Here is a 17,087-nt window from a genome sequence, read left to right as displayed (position 1 = left end):
TGAACAAAAAACATTGTTGGCATAGACTGAAAAGTGCTCCCAACATTGCATGCTCTAATCATTCAGCAGCGTATTGCCGTTAAAAAGGTGAACAAAAGGTTCTTGGAATGCTCATATTGACACGGTGGTCGCGAAGGCTGCAAAGACCCTAAACTTTTTAGAACGAAATTTGGGTCACGCGCCGCCTCACCTAAAATCAACTGCTTTTGTCACATACGTTCGACCCATGCTCGAATACGCATGCGGTGTGGGACCCATGGCAAATAACATTGTGCAATAAGCTTGAAAAAATCCACAACAGAGCTGCAAGGTTCGTGCTACGTCGATACTCCACAGGTGATAGCTGCACCGACATGAAAAATGAATTAGGGTGGGAAAGTCTTTCTTCTCGAAGAAGGAAATTGCGCCTTAAACTGCTGTATCAAATATTTCATGATAAAACCGGCGTTCAAAAGGAAAAATACTTACACAGGCCCCATTATGTCTCTTCTCGTGTTGATCATTGCTTTAAGATTTTGGAATACCGTACCAGAACTAAAATGTATGCAAATTCATTTTTTGTGCGTTGTATAAGTGAATAGAATCGCCTTTCATGTCAACAAGTGTGCTGTATGAATGAAGATGTGTTTTTTTTCATCACTGTAACCCCCCTGCTGTAGCGCCTTCAGGCTAAGCGGGGTATAAACTGAATAAAGAATAAAGAATGGCATGACAGGATGGAACACAGAGACGATAAGTTAACAACACAGTAGTTAATTCGTTGTTGCAGTTGTTGCAGTATTCAGTGATGAGGTGCAGCCCATTTGATATCTCGGGCGTTGCTTGGAGAGTCGGCCATTCTTAGTTTGTGAGGCCACGGTGAAAAGCTGCACGTAGTATTGCAAATAGCCAGTGGAGCTGTAATTGGATGTCTTAGATGGTTGACCTGCAGAATTGCAGAGCTGTAGCAGGACTAAGAATAGTGAAGTAAAATCATCAGGTGTAGCATCTGCAACTCACTTTGCATACGGTCAAAGTTAGCTGAAATATGGTACGTCAGTTATTCTCTACTGCGCTGTCTCACAGGATTGCGCCGTCTTCGCCGAGAAGATCCAGGCCATGATCCCGGTGCTGTGCGAGATGCTGCACTCGCGCACCCAGTCGGACACGCAGGAGGCCATCAACTTCTTTGTGTCCGCCCACCACCTGGGCATCAGGGACGCGACACTGGGCGTCCGCCGGATGCTGCCCCTGGTCTGGTCCCGGGAGAGCTCCATCCGAGAGGCCGTGGCCAACTCGTACCGGGACGTCTATTTCAACCAGCCCAGTGCCAATGCCAAGTGCGTGCCTCACTCACACTTCCTCCTCGGTGAACCGTTCGCACCTGTCTCGAGAGCGATGGCTAGCGTCGGGAATGCAAGGTTGATCCCACCTCCTCCCCCTAACACTGCTGCCACCCTGTGTTAAGGGGGGACACTGGTCTTGAAAAAAAAATTTTTATTAATGAAGTCACAGTTACAAAATCTTCAGGGAATATGTATTTTTGTGTGCTGATTCTAAGTATGTCATTTAATTCCATGTAAAACAATTCCTTGAGCACTTATGCACATTTTATGCTAGTATTTTGCGGAGAGTTTTGAAGAAAGTTTGCTGCGGGAAACTCGCTGAAATGTATGCCATTGGGTTCTCTTGACACCAAGGAATACAATAAGGGTGAAGTTGTCTTCCTGCCTATCATAGAACTTAAGTTATAGAGTTTTGAAGTTGTCGCTTCAGAAATGAGAAGGAAAATGTGTATTCCTGTGTGTGAAGTGGCAGCTTCAGTACCCTATTACTCAAGTTCTATGATAGGCAGGAAGACAACTTCACCCTTATTGTATTCCTTGGTGTCAAGAGAACCCAATGGCATACATTTCAGCGAGTTTCCCGCAGCAAACTTTCTTCAAAACTCTCCGCAAAATACTAGCATAAAAAGTGCATATGTGCTCAAGGAATTGTTTTACATGAAATTAAATGACATATCTAAAATCAGTGCACAAAAATATCGCGTGTTGCATAAATCAGAGAACATCGGAAAAAAATTATCACGGCCTAACCGCATGTTGTTTTGGGCTCAAATTTCGCACAGAGGTTGCATTTGGCGGTCAGTTTTGTTTTATAACACATTTAGGTGGGGTACTTGCCTGATTTGGTCAGAATTATTTGGAAATCCTCATTGTCTGCGGCGACGGGGAACCAAAACCGAAAGGCTTCTCAGCAGTGGTACCTGTAGCGCCATCTCGTACCAACCGGAGAAACCCAGCTGTGCTAAATTCATGGAGGAAGGTCTTCCTCCATGGCTAAATTGGTGAGCAAATCATTTTTGCTTGGTGCTGTCTGCTGCGAAGCAGCGCGAGACATCACCGAAAGTGCGGTCGTACAGCGATCAAGAGAAGGCCATGGCCGTGACTTTGATGCGAGTCCAAGTCCTCCTACGCCGCCCTCCCCAGTAGAGGGCTCGTTTCTCCGGTGACTGCGAGATGGCGCCACGGTTACCAGCGCTGCGAAGTCTTTCTGTTCTGGTTTTCCGTCGCCGCAGACAATGAGGATTTCCAAATAATTCTGACCGAATCAGGCAAGTACCCCACCTAAATGTGGTATAAAACAAAACTGACCGCCAAATGCAACCTCTGTGCAAAATTTGAGCCCGAACAAACGTGCGGTTAGGCCGAGAGAATTTTTTTTAGATTTTCTCTGATTTACGCAACAGTCGGTACATGTGCCCTGAAAATTTCATAACTATGACTAAATTAATAAAATTTTCTTTTCAAGACCAGTGTCCCCCTTAAGTGGGGACAAGAGTCTTAAAACTAACTTTTTTTATTTATGGCTAGTACTATCTCATAAAATTTTTCACACAAATGCGTTTTTCTCTTCTGATTCCAAATATGTAATCATAATTGAGCTGGTGGTCTTAGATCTTACAAAGTCTAGAATGTAATTAGGTAATTTCTTACGCAGCTTTCTTTCTCATTGCACTTTGTTGCGTTTATTTACAAGAATTGGTAGTTAGATAGTTCCCATACCCGGTGACATTCTTAGTTTTTCTCTAAAGGCGTGTCATCCTGATATACTATATCGAGAGTAAAAGGTCGCAGTATTCAACACTGCAACTCGTTCATCTGATTGTAAATTGCTATTTATATGTGGCCTAAACAAAAAAAAGTAAGAATGTCATCGGGTATGGGAATTCGCTGGCTATCAGTTCCATGTAATTAAAAGCAACAAAATGCAGTGAGAAAGTGCATTAAAGCTGCGTAAGAAATTACCTAATTACACTCTAGAATTTAAGATAACTTTTGATCTAAGACCACCAGCTCAATTATGACTACATTTTTGGAATCAAAAGAGAAAACACATCTGTGTGCAAAATTTTGAGATCCTAGCCATAAATAAAAAGGTCAGTTTTAACACCCTCATCCCCCCTTAACCGAGGACAAGGGGATCAAATGTCGAAAATCTGGAAGAAAAATTGCATTTTAGAAGAACCCGATTTGATATCGATAAGCTGTTTTTAATATTTCTCCTAAAAATTTTTCCAAAAGCAGCCTCACTTTAACAAAAACTTTGAATAAATGGTTTTCTGACTGTAGGTAGCAAGAATACTGGCAGAAATCTCCATGAAAATGTGAATTTTCTCAAGTGTTTCTTGACCTGACTGTCCTGTTTTCACAAAGCATAAAAATGACAATGGCTTTGTGGATTTTCATGGGGTTTGTTGCATCGTGCTCCTTGGTAAAATTCTTTATGCAGTGACATTCCTATATTTCTCAATTACTTCCTCATTTTTTCGCACTGTCACTAATTTGACATGATGATAATGAGTGTATTATGCAAGTGGGGTTATAGCATTCTCTGTAGAAGAAAATCGGGCTGCTAAAAATATTTAGAGGTCACTCCATCAACCATTCGTTTCAGTAAACCTTCAGAGAGATTGCAGGCTCCTTCCATGTTTTGCCATCACACCATGCTTTCTGCAAGTTCGGTGTACTAGCAGCGAAGCATGTAAAGTTTATAATGCAGTGGAAAGAGCACCAAACACTAGGTGAATGGTCGTCATGGGTCAGTGGGAGGTTAACTGCAGTTGCTGTCATCTTAAATTGGTGTAATTTTAGGCGGTTGTCATGCAGGTACTCCCTTCAGATTTTTTTTGCACTGTGTACAAACGCCTGCTGACAAGTTTTGTCGCGTGATGTTTCAGTGACAGTAAAATTTCCTTCATTCGAACTTGCTCAAGTCAAACTTGCAGCTTATTCAAACTGGCGCTTCATTTTTGTCAGAATTGCTTGTGCGTGTTTCAGTGGGAGGGAGTGCCCAGTAATTCAAACGCATGAGCATGAGCAGTGGTAATTCAAACAGTCGTGAACAGCCGGCTTGGTCCAGGTGGCAGAACACAACAGCACAACACCGGTCCAGTAGTGAGCAGCCACGTGCTAGCAGTCATTGCAACCAATCACATGAGTGTTTGAGCACACAGTTATCACGTTGCTACTGGTGCTGTATGCACAGCTTGCCAATTTCACTGACAACCATCTGCCATCAACCCATGGTGCTTCTTGCCAAGTGTCATCACTCATTGTCATCACTGAAACTGCATGCATGGTCAGTAAGATCTTGGCGAAAGAAGTGCACGCAGACACTCCTAATGCATTACTTTTAATTGCGAGATGCTTTGGACTTCCAATTGAAGATGCCAACTGCAGGTGTGTCGCATCAACATCGTGCCTGTGCTTGTAGGAAGCCACTACAGATTCATAACTTGTTTTCGATGCTCAGTGTAGTGGCTGCATATATGCAAAAAGGCCTCGTGATCACTGTCACGAATTTAATGCAGTTACCCACACTGTGCACTGAATTAGCCCCCATTCCATTTGAGCTCCCTTCAGTTTGAACTCCATGCAGCTCAGTTTTTTTTCCCCAACGAGCTTGTATATCAAGCTTTGACTGTATGTTGAATTGTAAACCTTGAGAAGTGGAATATGTTCTAAACTTGGCTTGGCACATGTCTAAGTGAAAGTTATATTTTTAACAGGCTTTCTTGTCCTTCCTGCCATTTTAATAGCAGCGAATGTGAAATCTGAATGTGGGCTTATGTGTACATATTTTCTGTGTTTGAACGTGGACGCATCCACTCGCTGCCCTGGGCTACTTGTGAAGTGAATGCAGGCGTGACTCCTGGGTGTGCAGCAAACTGGAAAAAAAGCACTGCCCAGATTTTATTGTTTTCATGGCAATATTTCCTCTCCCCTTTTCCAGGACAAAGGCACGCAACATTGCCGATGGACTGTCAGACCTTGTTTACTCCGCATCTTCAAGTGAACTGATATGCCTCGAACAACTGGTAAGCTGTCTGTGTTTTTATGGATTGCATAAATTATTAAGCAGACAGCTATATAATGTATTTTCTGTTGGCATCATTGACAGGCATAAAGACTCTCTGTGGTTGGATAACTGGCTGGTTTGCCCTGAGATATCACTTGCGCGGAATTAAATTTGGTTACGAATGTTGACCACTTGAGAGTTTGGTGACTGGGCTTACACAATGTATCCAGAATGTGCTATTGTGTTAGCTGCTGAAAGTGTTTACTAAATTTTCTTTTATATCAGAAAGCTCTCTCAACATATCAACAAGTCACCTCAATTCTCATTAAGAGAACAGCATTTTCCTTTAGTATCTGCTGTATCTATAATCTAATCAAAAGCAAAAGCCATTCTATCACTAGAATTTTGGAAATAAAAAATGTATTTTTTTTGTTCCTTTCTTTGGTACCAAAGAATGGGGGGCGTGTCAAATAGGCAAGTTCTCATTTCTGATGAACCTAATGTTCTCTCAGTTCTCAGCCTACTGTCATTTTTTTGTGTGCCATGTCTTGGAGAAAACGAAGCCTTGTTTGGCCCTGCATTTGTGTTTATGAATTCTTGTACAGCATATGCAGTTTAACTGTGGTTCAACAAAGCTGAAAGGAAAAGAGCTGCTCCTTTTTATAGAACCTGCAATTTTGTTGCACCCAGGAAGAATTTTGTGTAGGTGGCTATCTGGGATGGAATTTTGTTTACTTGTAAACTTGTGTTTATTGCGTTTCGCTTAAACATTTCACCGCATGTGTTTGCATGCAGATGGTGGACTGTGGAGCAGGAATGTGTGGTTTACTAGAACATAATACCGCGCACGACTAGCATCACTTTTCGCGGCTCACTTGGCTTGAAAGGCTCCATCATTCTCTGGGGCCATTCCAGACAATTCATGGGAATTGCAAGCAGTAACAGGCATGGTATTAATAACTGTTCACAGCAGAGATCAGTAGTACAAGCAAAGGATGTTTCATCATGCAAACCAGTTAGCTCCGACAACTTTTTTTTGGAACGTGTGACATTTCCTAACTGTTCTTCAGATTCCTCTCTCTTTTTTCTGGTCACATGTATACATATCGCGTGTTGCGTAAATCAGAGAAAATCGAAAAAAAATTCTCTCGACCTAACCACACATTTGTTTGGGCTCAAATTTCGCACAGAGGTTGCATTTGGCGGTCAGTTTTGTTTTATACCACATTTAGGTGGGGTACTTGCCTGATTCGGTCAGAATTATTTGGAAATCCCCATTGTCTGCGGCGACGGGGAACCAAACCCGCAAGGCTTCGCAGCAGTGGTACCCGTAGCGCCATCTCGTACCCATCGGAAAAACTCAGCTGTACTAAATTAGTGAGCAAATCATCTTTGCCTGATGCTGTCTGCTGCGAAGCAGCGCAAGACATCACCGAAAATGCGGTTGTACAGCGATCAAGAGAAGGCAGTGGCTGTGACTTGGCTATGCGAGTCCAAGTCCTCCCATGCCGCCCTTCCCAAACGTTGGCCCTCCCCAGTAGAGGGCTCATTTCTCTGGTAAGTGCGAGATGGTGCCACGGGTACCAGTGCTGCGAAGCTTTTCAGTTTTGGTTCTCCGTCGGCTCAGACTATGGGGATTTCCAAATAATTCTGACCAAATCAGGCAAGTACCCCACCTAAACGCAGTATAAAAGGAAACTGACGACCAAATGCAACCTCTGTGCGAAATTTGAACCTGAACAAACACGCGGTTAGACCGAGATATTTTTTTTAGATTTTCTCTTGATTTACGCAACAGTCGGTAGTCTCGCACTTATCTCGAAATTGGCAACGTTCTTGTTCAGGTGACGGAATTGGTGAAGACAGGTGACATCTCTCCCACAGTCTTGCGGCTTTTGTGGGAGAGGTACAGCGGTGTTGACCAGCCAGAGATCAGCAGAGCACATCGTCTTGCAGCAGCCCAGCTGCTCTCCATGGTGGCCAGGTACGTGCAAAACACAGTTTGGCTGGGAGGTTATATATGGATCCTTTGTGTGCACGTTTTACATGAACGCTGCACATGCCATAGGTAAGGCCCCTAACTTTCTGCAATGGAAGATCCTATATTCCTTGGATGTGGAATGAAGACTCTGTGAAAACCTGCGGAAAGCATGAGACTTGTGAAAGAAACATGAAAGTCTATTTATTTGAGCACATGCCTTGCATGCTGCAAAGGTCCCTCTTCTCAAATTGAAGGTGGCTTTGTTTGCCTGTTATCTTTGCTCAAAGAATGGTGCTTTTTCGATGCTAGATCTCCATAAGGACTACATCATGCCTCTGTGTCAAGAGTTGATTGTGTCGGAAAACGTTTGAAAGCAGTGGAAGAGTGTTGGGACCACTTCTTTCATTCCCGCCAAGAAAGACATGAGGTCGAGATATTCACCTTGCTTGTCTTGCTTCGAAACTGTGCGAGGTCTCTGTCACTGGGTTTCAGTTCTCTAGCAGTTTTCGGGTGCACTTGCCACTCAGCAGCTAGGTCTGATGATTACTGATTAAGTCCAGGCATGCTTGCTAAATACAGCCTTTTTTCTTGTAGAAACCTAACTGGCAGCAGATCCTGCTTCACTTATAGTTGGCCTGAACGATTTGGAATTTCATTATAATGGTAATAATATTTCTTCTAAATCTGCCCGGGGTCTCAAACCCCCGCTTGTGTTATATTCGTGCAAGTAAGGTAAATGTCATTTTTCCATTCTATTGTTTCTACAGTCGCTGACCGATTTTTCGGACTCGGCGGGACCCGAAAAGTGGTCTGAATAATCGAAGTCCGAAAAATTCATGAACTAAACAAAAATAAATTTTCTGCAAAAAAACGGCTTTCAAAATCGCGAAAACCGCCGCTCCCCATGTTCCGCCTGTAAGCGATAATATGAAACTCTATCTGAGTCATAGCTCTGCTTTGTTCATGCCCGCACCCTATCACATCACGATACCAGATAGTGCGGCGCGGCCACGGTCATGCCGCGAATGAATGCACTCGCTGCGCGAAGCAAGAACAGTCAGTTTGCATGGGGCAATGATGTTCACGAAGACCGGGAGGCAACCCACGGGAAGACGCGAGCGGAAGCGAGCACCTCCAAATGGAGTCTCCCCCCTCCTTCCCCCCATCTACCGCGTTTGCGGCCCCGCACCGCGCGGTGCGTCATCCAAGCCGCGGCGGACGCTGCAGCTGTCCCGCTGTACCGTTTTAAATGCGGCGCGTGCCCTTTGTAGGCCATCTCGATGGCAATGCAAAGCATCTCATTATCTCGAATGGCAACGATGGAGAACGAATAGCCAAGCCTATCCAAGCCAGTCCGATCGCGCCCGCCGAGCCGATTCCCTTTAAATCCAAGATAGCGCCTTTCACGGTGGCGGCAAACGGGTTGGTAGTGACAGTGATGCCCGCTCGCGTCCATATTAGGCCGAAATAACAAACTTTCTGTTGAAAAACGGTCACCACAATATTGTTGGCGTCTATTTTAGTCTGAAAATTCGAACTTTTAGACTCCGCAAAGTCCGAAATATCGGTCGTGAAAATGTACACGTTCCTATGAGGTGCGTGACGGTTCCTCAGCGATGTCCGAAATATCACTCTACTAGTCCGAATTATTGGAGTCCGAAATATCGGTCGGCTACTGTATTGATGTCCGTAACAACATCCTTACTAAAAAAGAAAAAAACTTGAGGCCTTCTCAAAACCACCACACTGGACACAGACTGACCACATCTACTGACACTCTCTCAAAATGACTGACGTGAGCTCAGAATGAGAGTGTTGCCTTACCGGTACACAGCGCAAAATTGCGAGGACACTTTGGCGACTAAAGTGTTGAGAGGCGGAAGCCGTGGACACTATGCCGTAACGACTTCCGGTAGATGTGACGTCACACTGTTCCCGTGGCTGTATCGGTACCCAAATTGTACATCTTTCGGGGATCTTAAGTGTTAATTACGCTTAATTACACATTTCTCCATCGAATTTGACACAAACCTGACGTTTTTCCTTCCATTCTGTGACAATTTTCACTATGCCGTGATGACTTCCGGTGGATGTGACGTCACACCGTTCTCATGGCTATATCGACATCCGCGCTATTTCGACGCAGTTTCGACATTTTTGCCTATAATTAATTAAAGGGGTTGTGGAAAGAAAATGAAGCTGCCCGGTTTTATTTTTTACTGCTTCCATAAACATTCGACATGCTAATTCCGAAATATTTCGACTCAATATTGAGTCTGCATTTAATAAAGCCCGTTCGAAATCGCTGTCTTTTTGTTCTCATGAAACGACCATGCGGCACCATCGGCTGGCACACGCACTACTCGACTACGTCATTTTAAGATCTTCAGAAACGTATAGAGATATCTTCAACTTTCGTTTGCCCTAAAATAATAGCTTTATGAAAAATTCAGAAAGTGTAACAAGGTTTTCCAATTATTGTCACGCGTGATTGCACTCCGTTAAGCTGCAGCGCGTGGTCATACATCAATTACTGACCTGGGACCAGTTTCGGTTTCGGTTCTGCTTCTCCATCCTCCTTGGCTTCAGTATCAGCGGCTCGATATAGCCTTGCTTACGTGAACCTATCTAGGTGGTGTTCCTTGACAGCAGTGGTTTGAGTCAGAAAATCGAGCTGAGCAAGGTCAGCCCATCTCGACGACTCTGTTTACATGAACTCGATACGAACGAGTCAGCTATCGCAGCGCGCATCGGCTCCGCGCTTCTGTTCTTTGCTGCAGAAAAATATATTCCAGAAGCGTGAAGAGGGTTGGGCATAATTTGCAGTTGGGGCTGCGAGTCAACCCACCCCTTGTGGTAGAGATGAAGACTTGAGTCCACGACCGGGTTCGGATGTTCACGGTCGGGGCTCCCGCAGGCAGAGGTGTCGCGGGCTCTCGGCATGACTGCTACTTGCCGGGCGCGCGACGTGCCGTTGCGAACGGCCTAACAACGACTGACAGCAGCTCGCCGCCTGCACCCAACCGATGTCAATGACAGGCCGCACGCGGCGCGTCGCACTGACAAGGGGCAGAATGCAAGCGCGCAGAGCGCCAGCGTCATAATGACGTGGGGGCGCGTTTCTCGGGGCCGGCCTGTCAGCCTGGATGCCGGCCACCGGCGTCAGAAAAACACGCTAGTATTATTTGTTCAAGTTCATAACAAGCCCTTGGATAGATGAATGCCAAAAATGAATCATTTTTGAGGATCGTTGGCTGATGCTGAGTTGCTGGCAGTATTTAATTCGGCGATACAAGCAAATTTCATCCCATGACCGCTTTATTTGCTGCCTGGTCGCCGCTCGCATAGCTGGCATTTGCTAGCTCCGCTGTTGAAGGCGTCGCGGAAATCGAGCATATCTTTATTTTATTATGGGACAGGTTCACAGCTAAAGGGGTGACGAGAGTAGTACCTTTTACAGCGCTGACCAGTTCCGAAGCTCCCTCAGCTGCAGTATCAATAGTATCGATGCGAAACCAGGTAGGCTTAGAGACGACCAGGGTCGCCGGCGAGCTTCGCAGTTCATCGCACGGCGCGCCCGCAGGCGGCGTCGTTGCCGAAAGCTCGGCATGCTGCCACTGCTCGAATATAACTGGCAGCCTTTCTGATAGCATGGCTGTTTTGTCCTTTCTGGTGCGAATGTGAAATACATCGAGCCTGCAGGCCGGCCGGCAAGCCTGGGTCCCATCCGCTGGCGTCATAAAAATGAGCTAAAGATTTTTCTTCACATAATAAACTGTGGGAGCAAGAAGTGTGGAAAATATATCATTTTTGAGGATCGTTGAGCAATGCCGAGTTGCTGGTAGAAGCAGCAACTGTAATACGAGCAAATTTCTTGCCACAACCGCCGCTCAGCTGCCGCTGCCCGGCCGTTTCGGTCCGGCTTCCGCGCCTGGCGTCCGCTAGCACCGCTGCCGAGCGTACTGCAAAAATGACCATATTTTTTGTTGTGAGACGATGCTGTTGACAGTAAAGCGATGCCAAAAGCAGGCTTTTTATTATAACCCAGGCTACTTCCGAAGCGCTGTTCATCACGGCTTCGATGCGAAACAGGCCTAGCGACAACCAGGGCAGCCAGAGAGCAGTGCAGTTCATCACCCGGCGCGCCGGCGTCCAGCGCCGTTGCCGAAAGCGCGCTACATGGACAGGCGTGCTTTGTCGCCGCCCGAGTACAGCCGGCAGTCTTTCTGATAACATCGCTATTTTGTCTTTTCTGGTGCGAACTTCAGTAACCAAGCAGCGCGCAGGCGCTGGTGTGCGGTGGCAAAATGTTACATCGGACGTGGGCCGGGCATGAGTCTAGCGGCGCGAAGATGCTTGCCGCTCCGTGTCCCTGCTTGCAGTAGGCGGCAGTGCGCAAGCGGCGACTGGTGCGGCGCGCCGGCCAAGTTTTCGCACATGTGTCGGCTTGACAGCTAGCAGACTCCATTCTGAGCAGACGGCGATGCCACATTCGAGTCAGTATACATGCTGTGACCTCGGTCAACTATGGCTAAACAGGCCTCGCTAAGCCACCATGTTGTGTTGACGAAAAAAGCCTCTGATTGGCTTCCTAAGATGACGTTTGATGTACTATGGCTAAACAGGCCTCGCTAAGCCACCATGTTGTGTTGACGAAAAAAGCCTCTGATTGGCTTCCTAAGATGACGTTTGATGTGAGTTGAGGGGGATGCGCGCTGGGAAACCAAAATTTAGTTTTTTTCGCTATTCAATCAACCCAGACGATGAAACGAATCAAGGTATACTATAGAAGGAAGGGTCAGAATTCCAAATACACACGTCGTTCAAAATTTTCGAAAAACATTTCACGACCCCTTTAACTATAATTTGCCTATAATTGATTTTCCTATAATTAATTAATTAAAATTGGATTATCCACGTGGGCAGGTGTCATTTGCACTGAATTTGGCAATGGCAGGCAGTTTGCCACCTGTCACAGTAGACACGTTGTGATGACATTACCAGGTCATGTGACCTCTCTCAACCAATCGAGGAATTTCACGACAGAGAAGCCGGAACTTTTTCGCGAGGCGACGGGGAATTTCGAGCTTGTTGGTGCTCTACGATTGCTTAGTCCGGGTCATGTGACACAACTGACCAGTCAGGTAATTTTACGAAGAAGCAGGAAACTGCATGATGACAGGTGCAATACTATCGGATTAAAATAAGAATCGCTGGAAACTAGGGTCCTTGACCTTGATCTGTAGAAGTGTATGGGATGCGTGATTTTGAGACATCAGTTTCCACGCAGTATTGCATTAGTTGCACATGCAAGTGCACTTTTCGCCTCGATACAGTTCCTCAAACGGCTGAGCTGGGCCACCTCTCGAAGGGGCGCAGTTTGTTGAGAGAACAGAATGAGGAGCTGAACCACTAAACTATGCAGGATCTTTCCTTTATCAGAAGATGCCAGCACCTTTCCACATGGCTGACTGGGCTGTTTGTTCTGGCTGCACACTCACTGTTCATAGGGCCGGGCTCACAAGGGGCAGTGATTTCCTGGGCAGAAAATATCTTCTCAAAATTTTGCTGGAACCACTCGCAGAAAAAGAAAGGGGGAATGTTTCCCGAATTATGTTTGTTACGACTGATTAAGAACTACACAGCTTTACTCTGCTTTCCTCAGCCATTGCAAATTTTGGTGTTTTAATGAAGATTCCATTTGCTGTGCTTTGACAGTGCTGATAACAACATGGTGAAGAGAAACTTGGAGACCCTGATCTCTGTTGGATTTGGAGAACGCGGGAAAGCAGACCTCGACCTCTGTGGTCAGACGTGCAGCATTGTTGAGAAGCTCGGCCACTCTGACTCGGTAAGCAGAGGCTTGCAGAGGCTTCTTTGCTGTTGTGTTTTGTTTGCATGGTGCGTTTTTTTTTTAATTGTCCAACAGCTGTTGGAGCAGGGATGTTTGGCCACATTTCTGCAAAGACTAAATGCAAAGACGTCCATGTGCTGTGCAGTGATGGAACACATTATCAAACCTCAGGTGGTTGAAATTAACCTGGAACTTTTCATTGCCGTGTCTTTAGTGGTCTGCATGCAGCTTTTGGACGCTAAAGCCCACATACCAGCAGAAATGTTGAAATGCTCCCATAACCACTAAAAGAGTTGAAGCCATTTAACATGCCTTCATGGTCGTTGGTTAGTGAGTGGCTCCATAGTAACAGGGACTGAATTATTTGTCATGGAGTCAAGGCCAGAACTGGCCGTTTATCTTCCTTCTCATTTGTTGTTAAACATGTGCAAAATTGACGCCGATTGTCTTGCGCATGCATTTGTTGCAAACGTAATGCCCAATTTGTTGTTTTGGGAAAGAGTAAGGAAATGAATTGAAGTTGTGTTATTTTTGGGACAAAGCACCAGGATTTCCAGATTAGTTTCCTAGTTTTTCACAAGCCTTAAAGGTTGTTTTGTTGAAAGTAGATTTCTATAAAAGGCAGTAAGCTTTTGAACTTTCACACGGAACCTTCGGGCTGAGAACCACTTTGTGGTGCTTTTGCCACTCAACTTGAAAACGAACAGGAGCCTGTGTAGCAAACCCTGACCTTACCGTCTTGTTATTTTTTTGCCTATTGCCACATTTTGGCGCTTTCCCAGACCTTACATTGTTTTTTATTGCTTCATTCTGTTTTTTTTTTCTTTCCTGTGCTCTAATCTAGCCTGACAAAGAGCCGGTGCAGTGTTTCGAGAGCTCCCATGACATGTTTGTGAAACTGAGAGGCCTCCTGTTAGAGAGTAAGTGTTCATCACCATCTCTAGCAATGTAATAGCTCACGTGTACCACTCTGTCCATTAAGTTGTTACGTAGGTGCACTTTCTATGCTTCAGTCACAGATTGAAATGTGTATAGTACTATATTAATCTTGCGCATTGGCATTATGACTCAGTGGCAGCTTCTAGAAGATAGGATGCTTTTGGTTGCCATTACTGATTTGAGTGTTTTCCTAGTGGTGTACATACCATTTCAGAGCACCCTGTTTTCAGTAACTGGTGCTGGCCATAAGTCTTGGTTCTTCTTAACCCAAGTGCTATGCTGTGTTGGTCAAATGTTTAGGGGAATCCCCCAAGGTGGAGTAGATTTGTAATAAGGGAGTAATTACTCATTGACGTCCACCCAAGCGCAGCCGTACGGCTACAAGGGAAAGCTATACAGCTTTCTCGGAAACTTCGTGGTTAAAGAAAAATTCGTCCTGGTCCAGGGATCGAACCTGGGACCACCGCTTCACCAGAGCAGTCGCTCTACCAATTGAGCTAACCGGGACCTACCATAAGCCCTACCATAAGCTTGCCGTCCCGGTTAGCTCAATTGGTAGAGCGACTGCTCCGGTGACGCGGTGGTCCCGGGTTCGAACCCCAGACCAGGACGAATTTTTCTTTAACTACGAAGTTTCTGAGAAAGCTGTATAGCTTTCCCTTGTAGCCGTACAGCTGCGCTCGGGTGGACATCAATGAGTAATTACTCCCTTAATGTAAGTGCTATGCTGCGGTCCATCATTCGCATAAAGCCACGATGTCATTGCTAGAGAGGATGGTGCAATTTTGTAGCATCTGCCATCTTTCATGTACGGCAGCCACAACAAGAAATTTTGAACTTTGCTTCTACGTGTACTGTCTATTGGGCAGTCACTCTGAAATCGACCTAATAATCAGGATATCTAGCCGGTGGTGGGTGAAATGAAACTGTGTAGCTCCCAGTGGGGAAGTTTGTTCCCTGAACACATTGTAATGCGGCATTTGTGGTGATTGGGTGCTCAAGCAAAGCAGGGAGTTTGTCACATGTCTGAACTCCTGAACTCGGTGCAGCCTTCACTGACACCAGCACCACTGTCTGGATTCCCACCATGGAGAAGGCCCTGGGTGTCATCTACAAGGTGGCCATGCAGCCAGACCAGATCGCTGACGACCTGCTGCATGGCCTCGCCGAGAGGCTGCTGTCACGGTGCAAGCAGGAGGCTGTCGGCGATGCAGTGAAAGGTATTGTGTTTACTCAGATTTAACTTTTTTTTTTACTGGGAGCGCACAAGTGTTGAAATTTTCTAATACGAGTACAAAGAAGAAATTCCTTCTGCTATCTAACTGAATATCCATTCAGTATGGAATATAGCTTTGAAAAAAGGTAAACTGGCAAATGTTGTCCTTATTTTTATTTATTTATTTCAAAATAGTGTGGGGCCTTTGCAACTGGAATGTACAAAAGTAAGCTGACTCAGCAACATACTTAAAAAAACATGATGTGCCCAGAAATGCATGCTGCTTGATTAGACAGCGTAGCAGTGTGTAACCTGTAATGTGGTCATACAGAACAAGAGTAACAAAGTGACATTGCAGAATTGATGCATGGCTGGCAACTAAAGATATGATGGCAGCAAAAAACCTCACAATTCGGACTTCTAGGGACCAGAAGAAATGGCTGAATCATCTGAGCATCAAGTTGTAAGCTCCACCCCACCCACCCTGGAAAAAAAAAAAAAAAAAACGTGCTGGAAATGCGAAAATGAGGTGTAGCCTTGCGAGGAGTCTCCATCGCACAAACAGCGTAAAGCCCATGACGAATGTGCAGTTTTGGCAAGCTGGAAGAACAACGCAGACATAAGCAAAGGGAACAGCCGTTAGTGACACAATCATTTGCACTCTCGGTGACACCTAGACTCGGCCACCCTTTGTAAGCTCCATGCGAAATTCTGTGAGTGGGCTTTCCTGCATATCAGGGTTGGCAAAATCTTCTCGAAGCTCACGCTAGAAGAGCTGTGAAGATGACTGGATGTATGCCATGGGTGTAGGCATCAAGCAACACACAATGGAAGGATCAAACACAAAACCAAGAACATTCGCATTGCGATTTTTCGTAGCGGGTGGTCGGCCATCTTATTTTCATCACATGCATTGTGTAGGAAGGCCCACTTGCAGAATTTTGCATGAGGTCCAATCCAAGTCTACGAGCGTCTGAATGTGATTGGTCCAAGCAGTAAACGATGGAGGAGAAATCAAGGAGGGCGCCTTTTTATTGTTTTCCTGGCATACTTTGTAAACTTGATCTTTGGGTAATTTTCCCAGATATACGGGTTTTGCCACAGTCAGATTTAATATAATGCGGCGCGATATTCGATCACCGATGAATATTCACGAACTTTTGAATATTCGAAAATTCTGGAATAGCGATTTCTCAAATTGATAATGAACAGATTAGGTTCGTATTCAACGTTGTAGTCGACGCTGCATATACGACGTTGCAATTAGGGCAGGGTTGACCTGGTTTTTGTGTTCCTGACTGCGGACTGTTGCACCTGCGGCACTATTAAAAACTCATATTCAAAATTTTGAATTTCCACACACCCCTCCTGTTACTGGTATCAAAAAGCAAAAGCCACTCCTTGCATTAAAGTGCTAAATATTATGCTGAATAATTGAATTTTTTTTTTTCTATTCCAGAGCAGCAAAAGCCATTCTTGTGTTATAGTAGCGGCTGCACTGTATTTAGGTGAATACGGTATGCTTCAAATCCACTTGAATTTGTCACTTCTACTGTTGCCAGTATAAACAATGCTTGTCCAGTGTGCTGCATTCAACTCTGTTAGTAAGAGAAAAATCTAGATAGCAGAACAGCTTTAGGCAGCTAGTTTTTCGCTAATCAGTTTTTCTCTGCATTGTTCATTTTGTTGTTTTTCTGCACTTCTAATGCTGTCCCAACACATGACTAGCCAGAGTTCCCCTGCAAGGGGAATCTTAG

At 45.2% G+C, this 17,087-nt stretch overlaps 1 protein-coding gene across 1 annotated transcript in view; it reads left to right on the top strand.

Moving 5' to 3' along the window:
• Nucleotides 1-17,087, top strand: part of Cap-D2 (CAP-D2 condensin subunit) — a 61,930-nt gene that overhangs the window by 24,479 nt on the left and 20,364 nt on the right. Inside the window, exons 17-22 of the mRNA XM_089573568.1 lie at nucleotides 1,066-1,319; nucleotides 5,275-5,359; nucleotides 7,185-7,324; nucleotides 13,040-13,172; nucleotides 14,020-14,095; nucleotides 15,164-15,334. Of these exons, the coding sequence (XP_089429694.1) occupies nucleotides 1,066-1,319; nucleotides 5,275-5,359; nucleotides 7,185-7,324; nucleotides 13,040-13,172; nucleotides 14,020-14,095; nucleotides 15,164-15,334 (859 nt within the window). The remainder of the gene's footprint in view (nucleotides 1-1,065; nucleotides 1,320-5,274; nucleotides 5,360-7,184; nucleotides 7,325-13,039; nucleotides 13,173-14,019; nucleotides 14,096-15,163; nucleotides 15,335-17,087) is intronic.

This window comes from Amblyomma mixtum, chromosome 2 (genome assembly GCF_055824585.1).
Source record: "Amblyomma mixtum isolate Tamu chromosome 2, ASM5582458v1, whole genome shotgun sequence".
Lineage (NCBI taxonomy): Eukaryota > Metazoa > Arthropoda > Arachnida > Ixodida > Ixodidae > Amblyomma > Amblyomma mixtum.
Note: the sequence above shows the minus strand (reverse complement) of the source record. Positions and strands in the feature narration are given on the sequence as shown.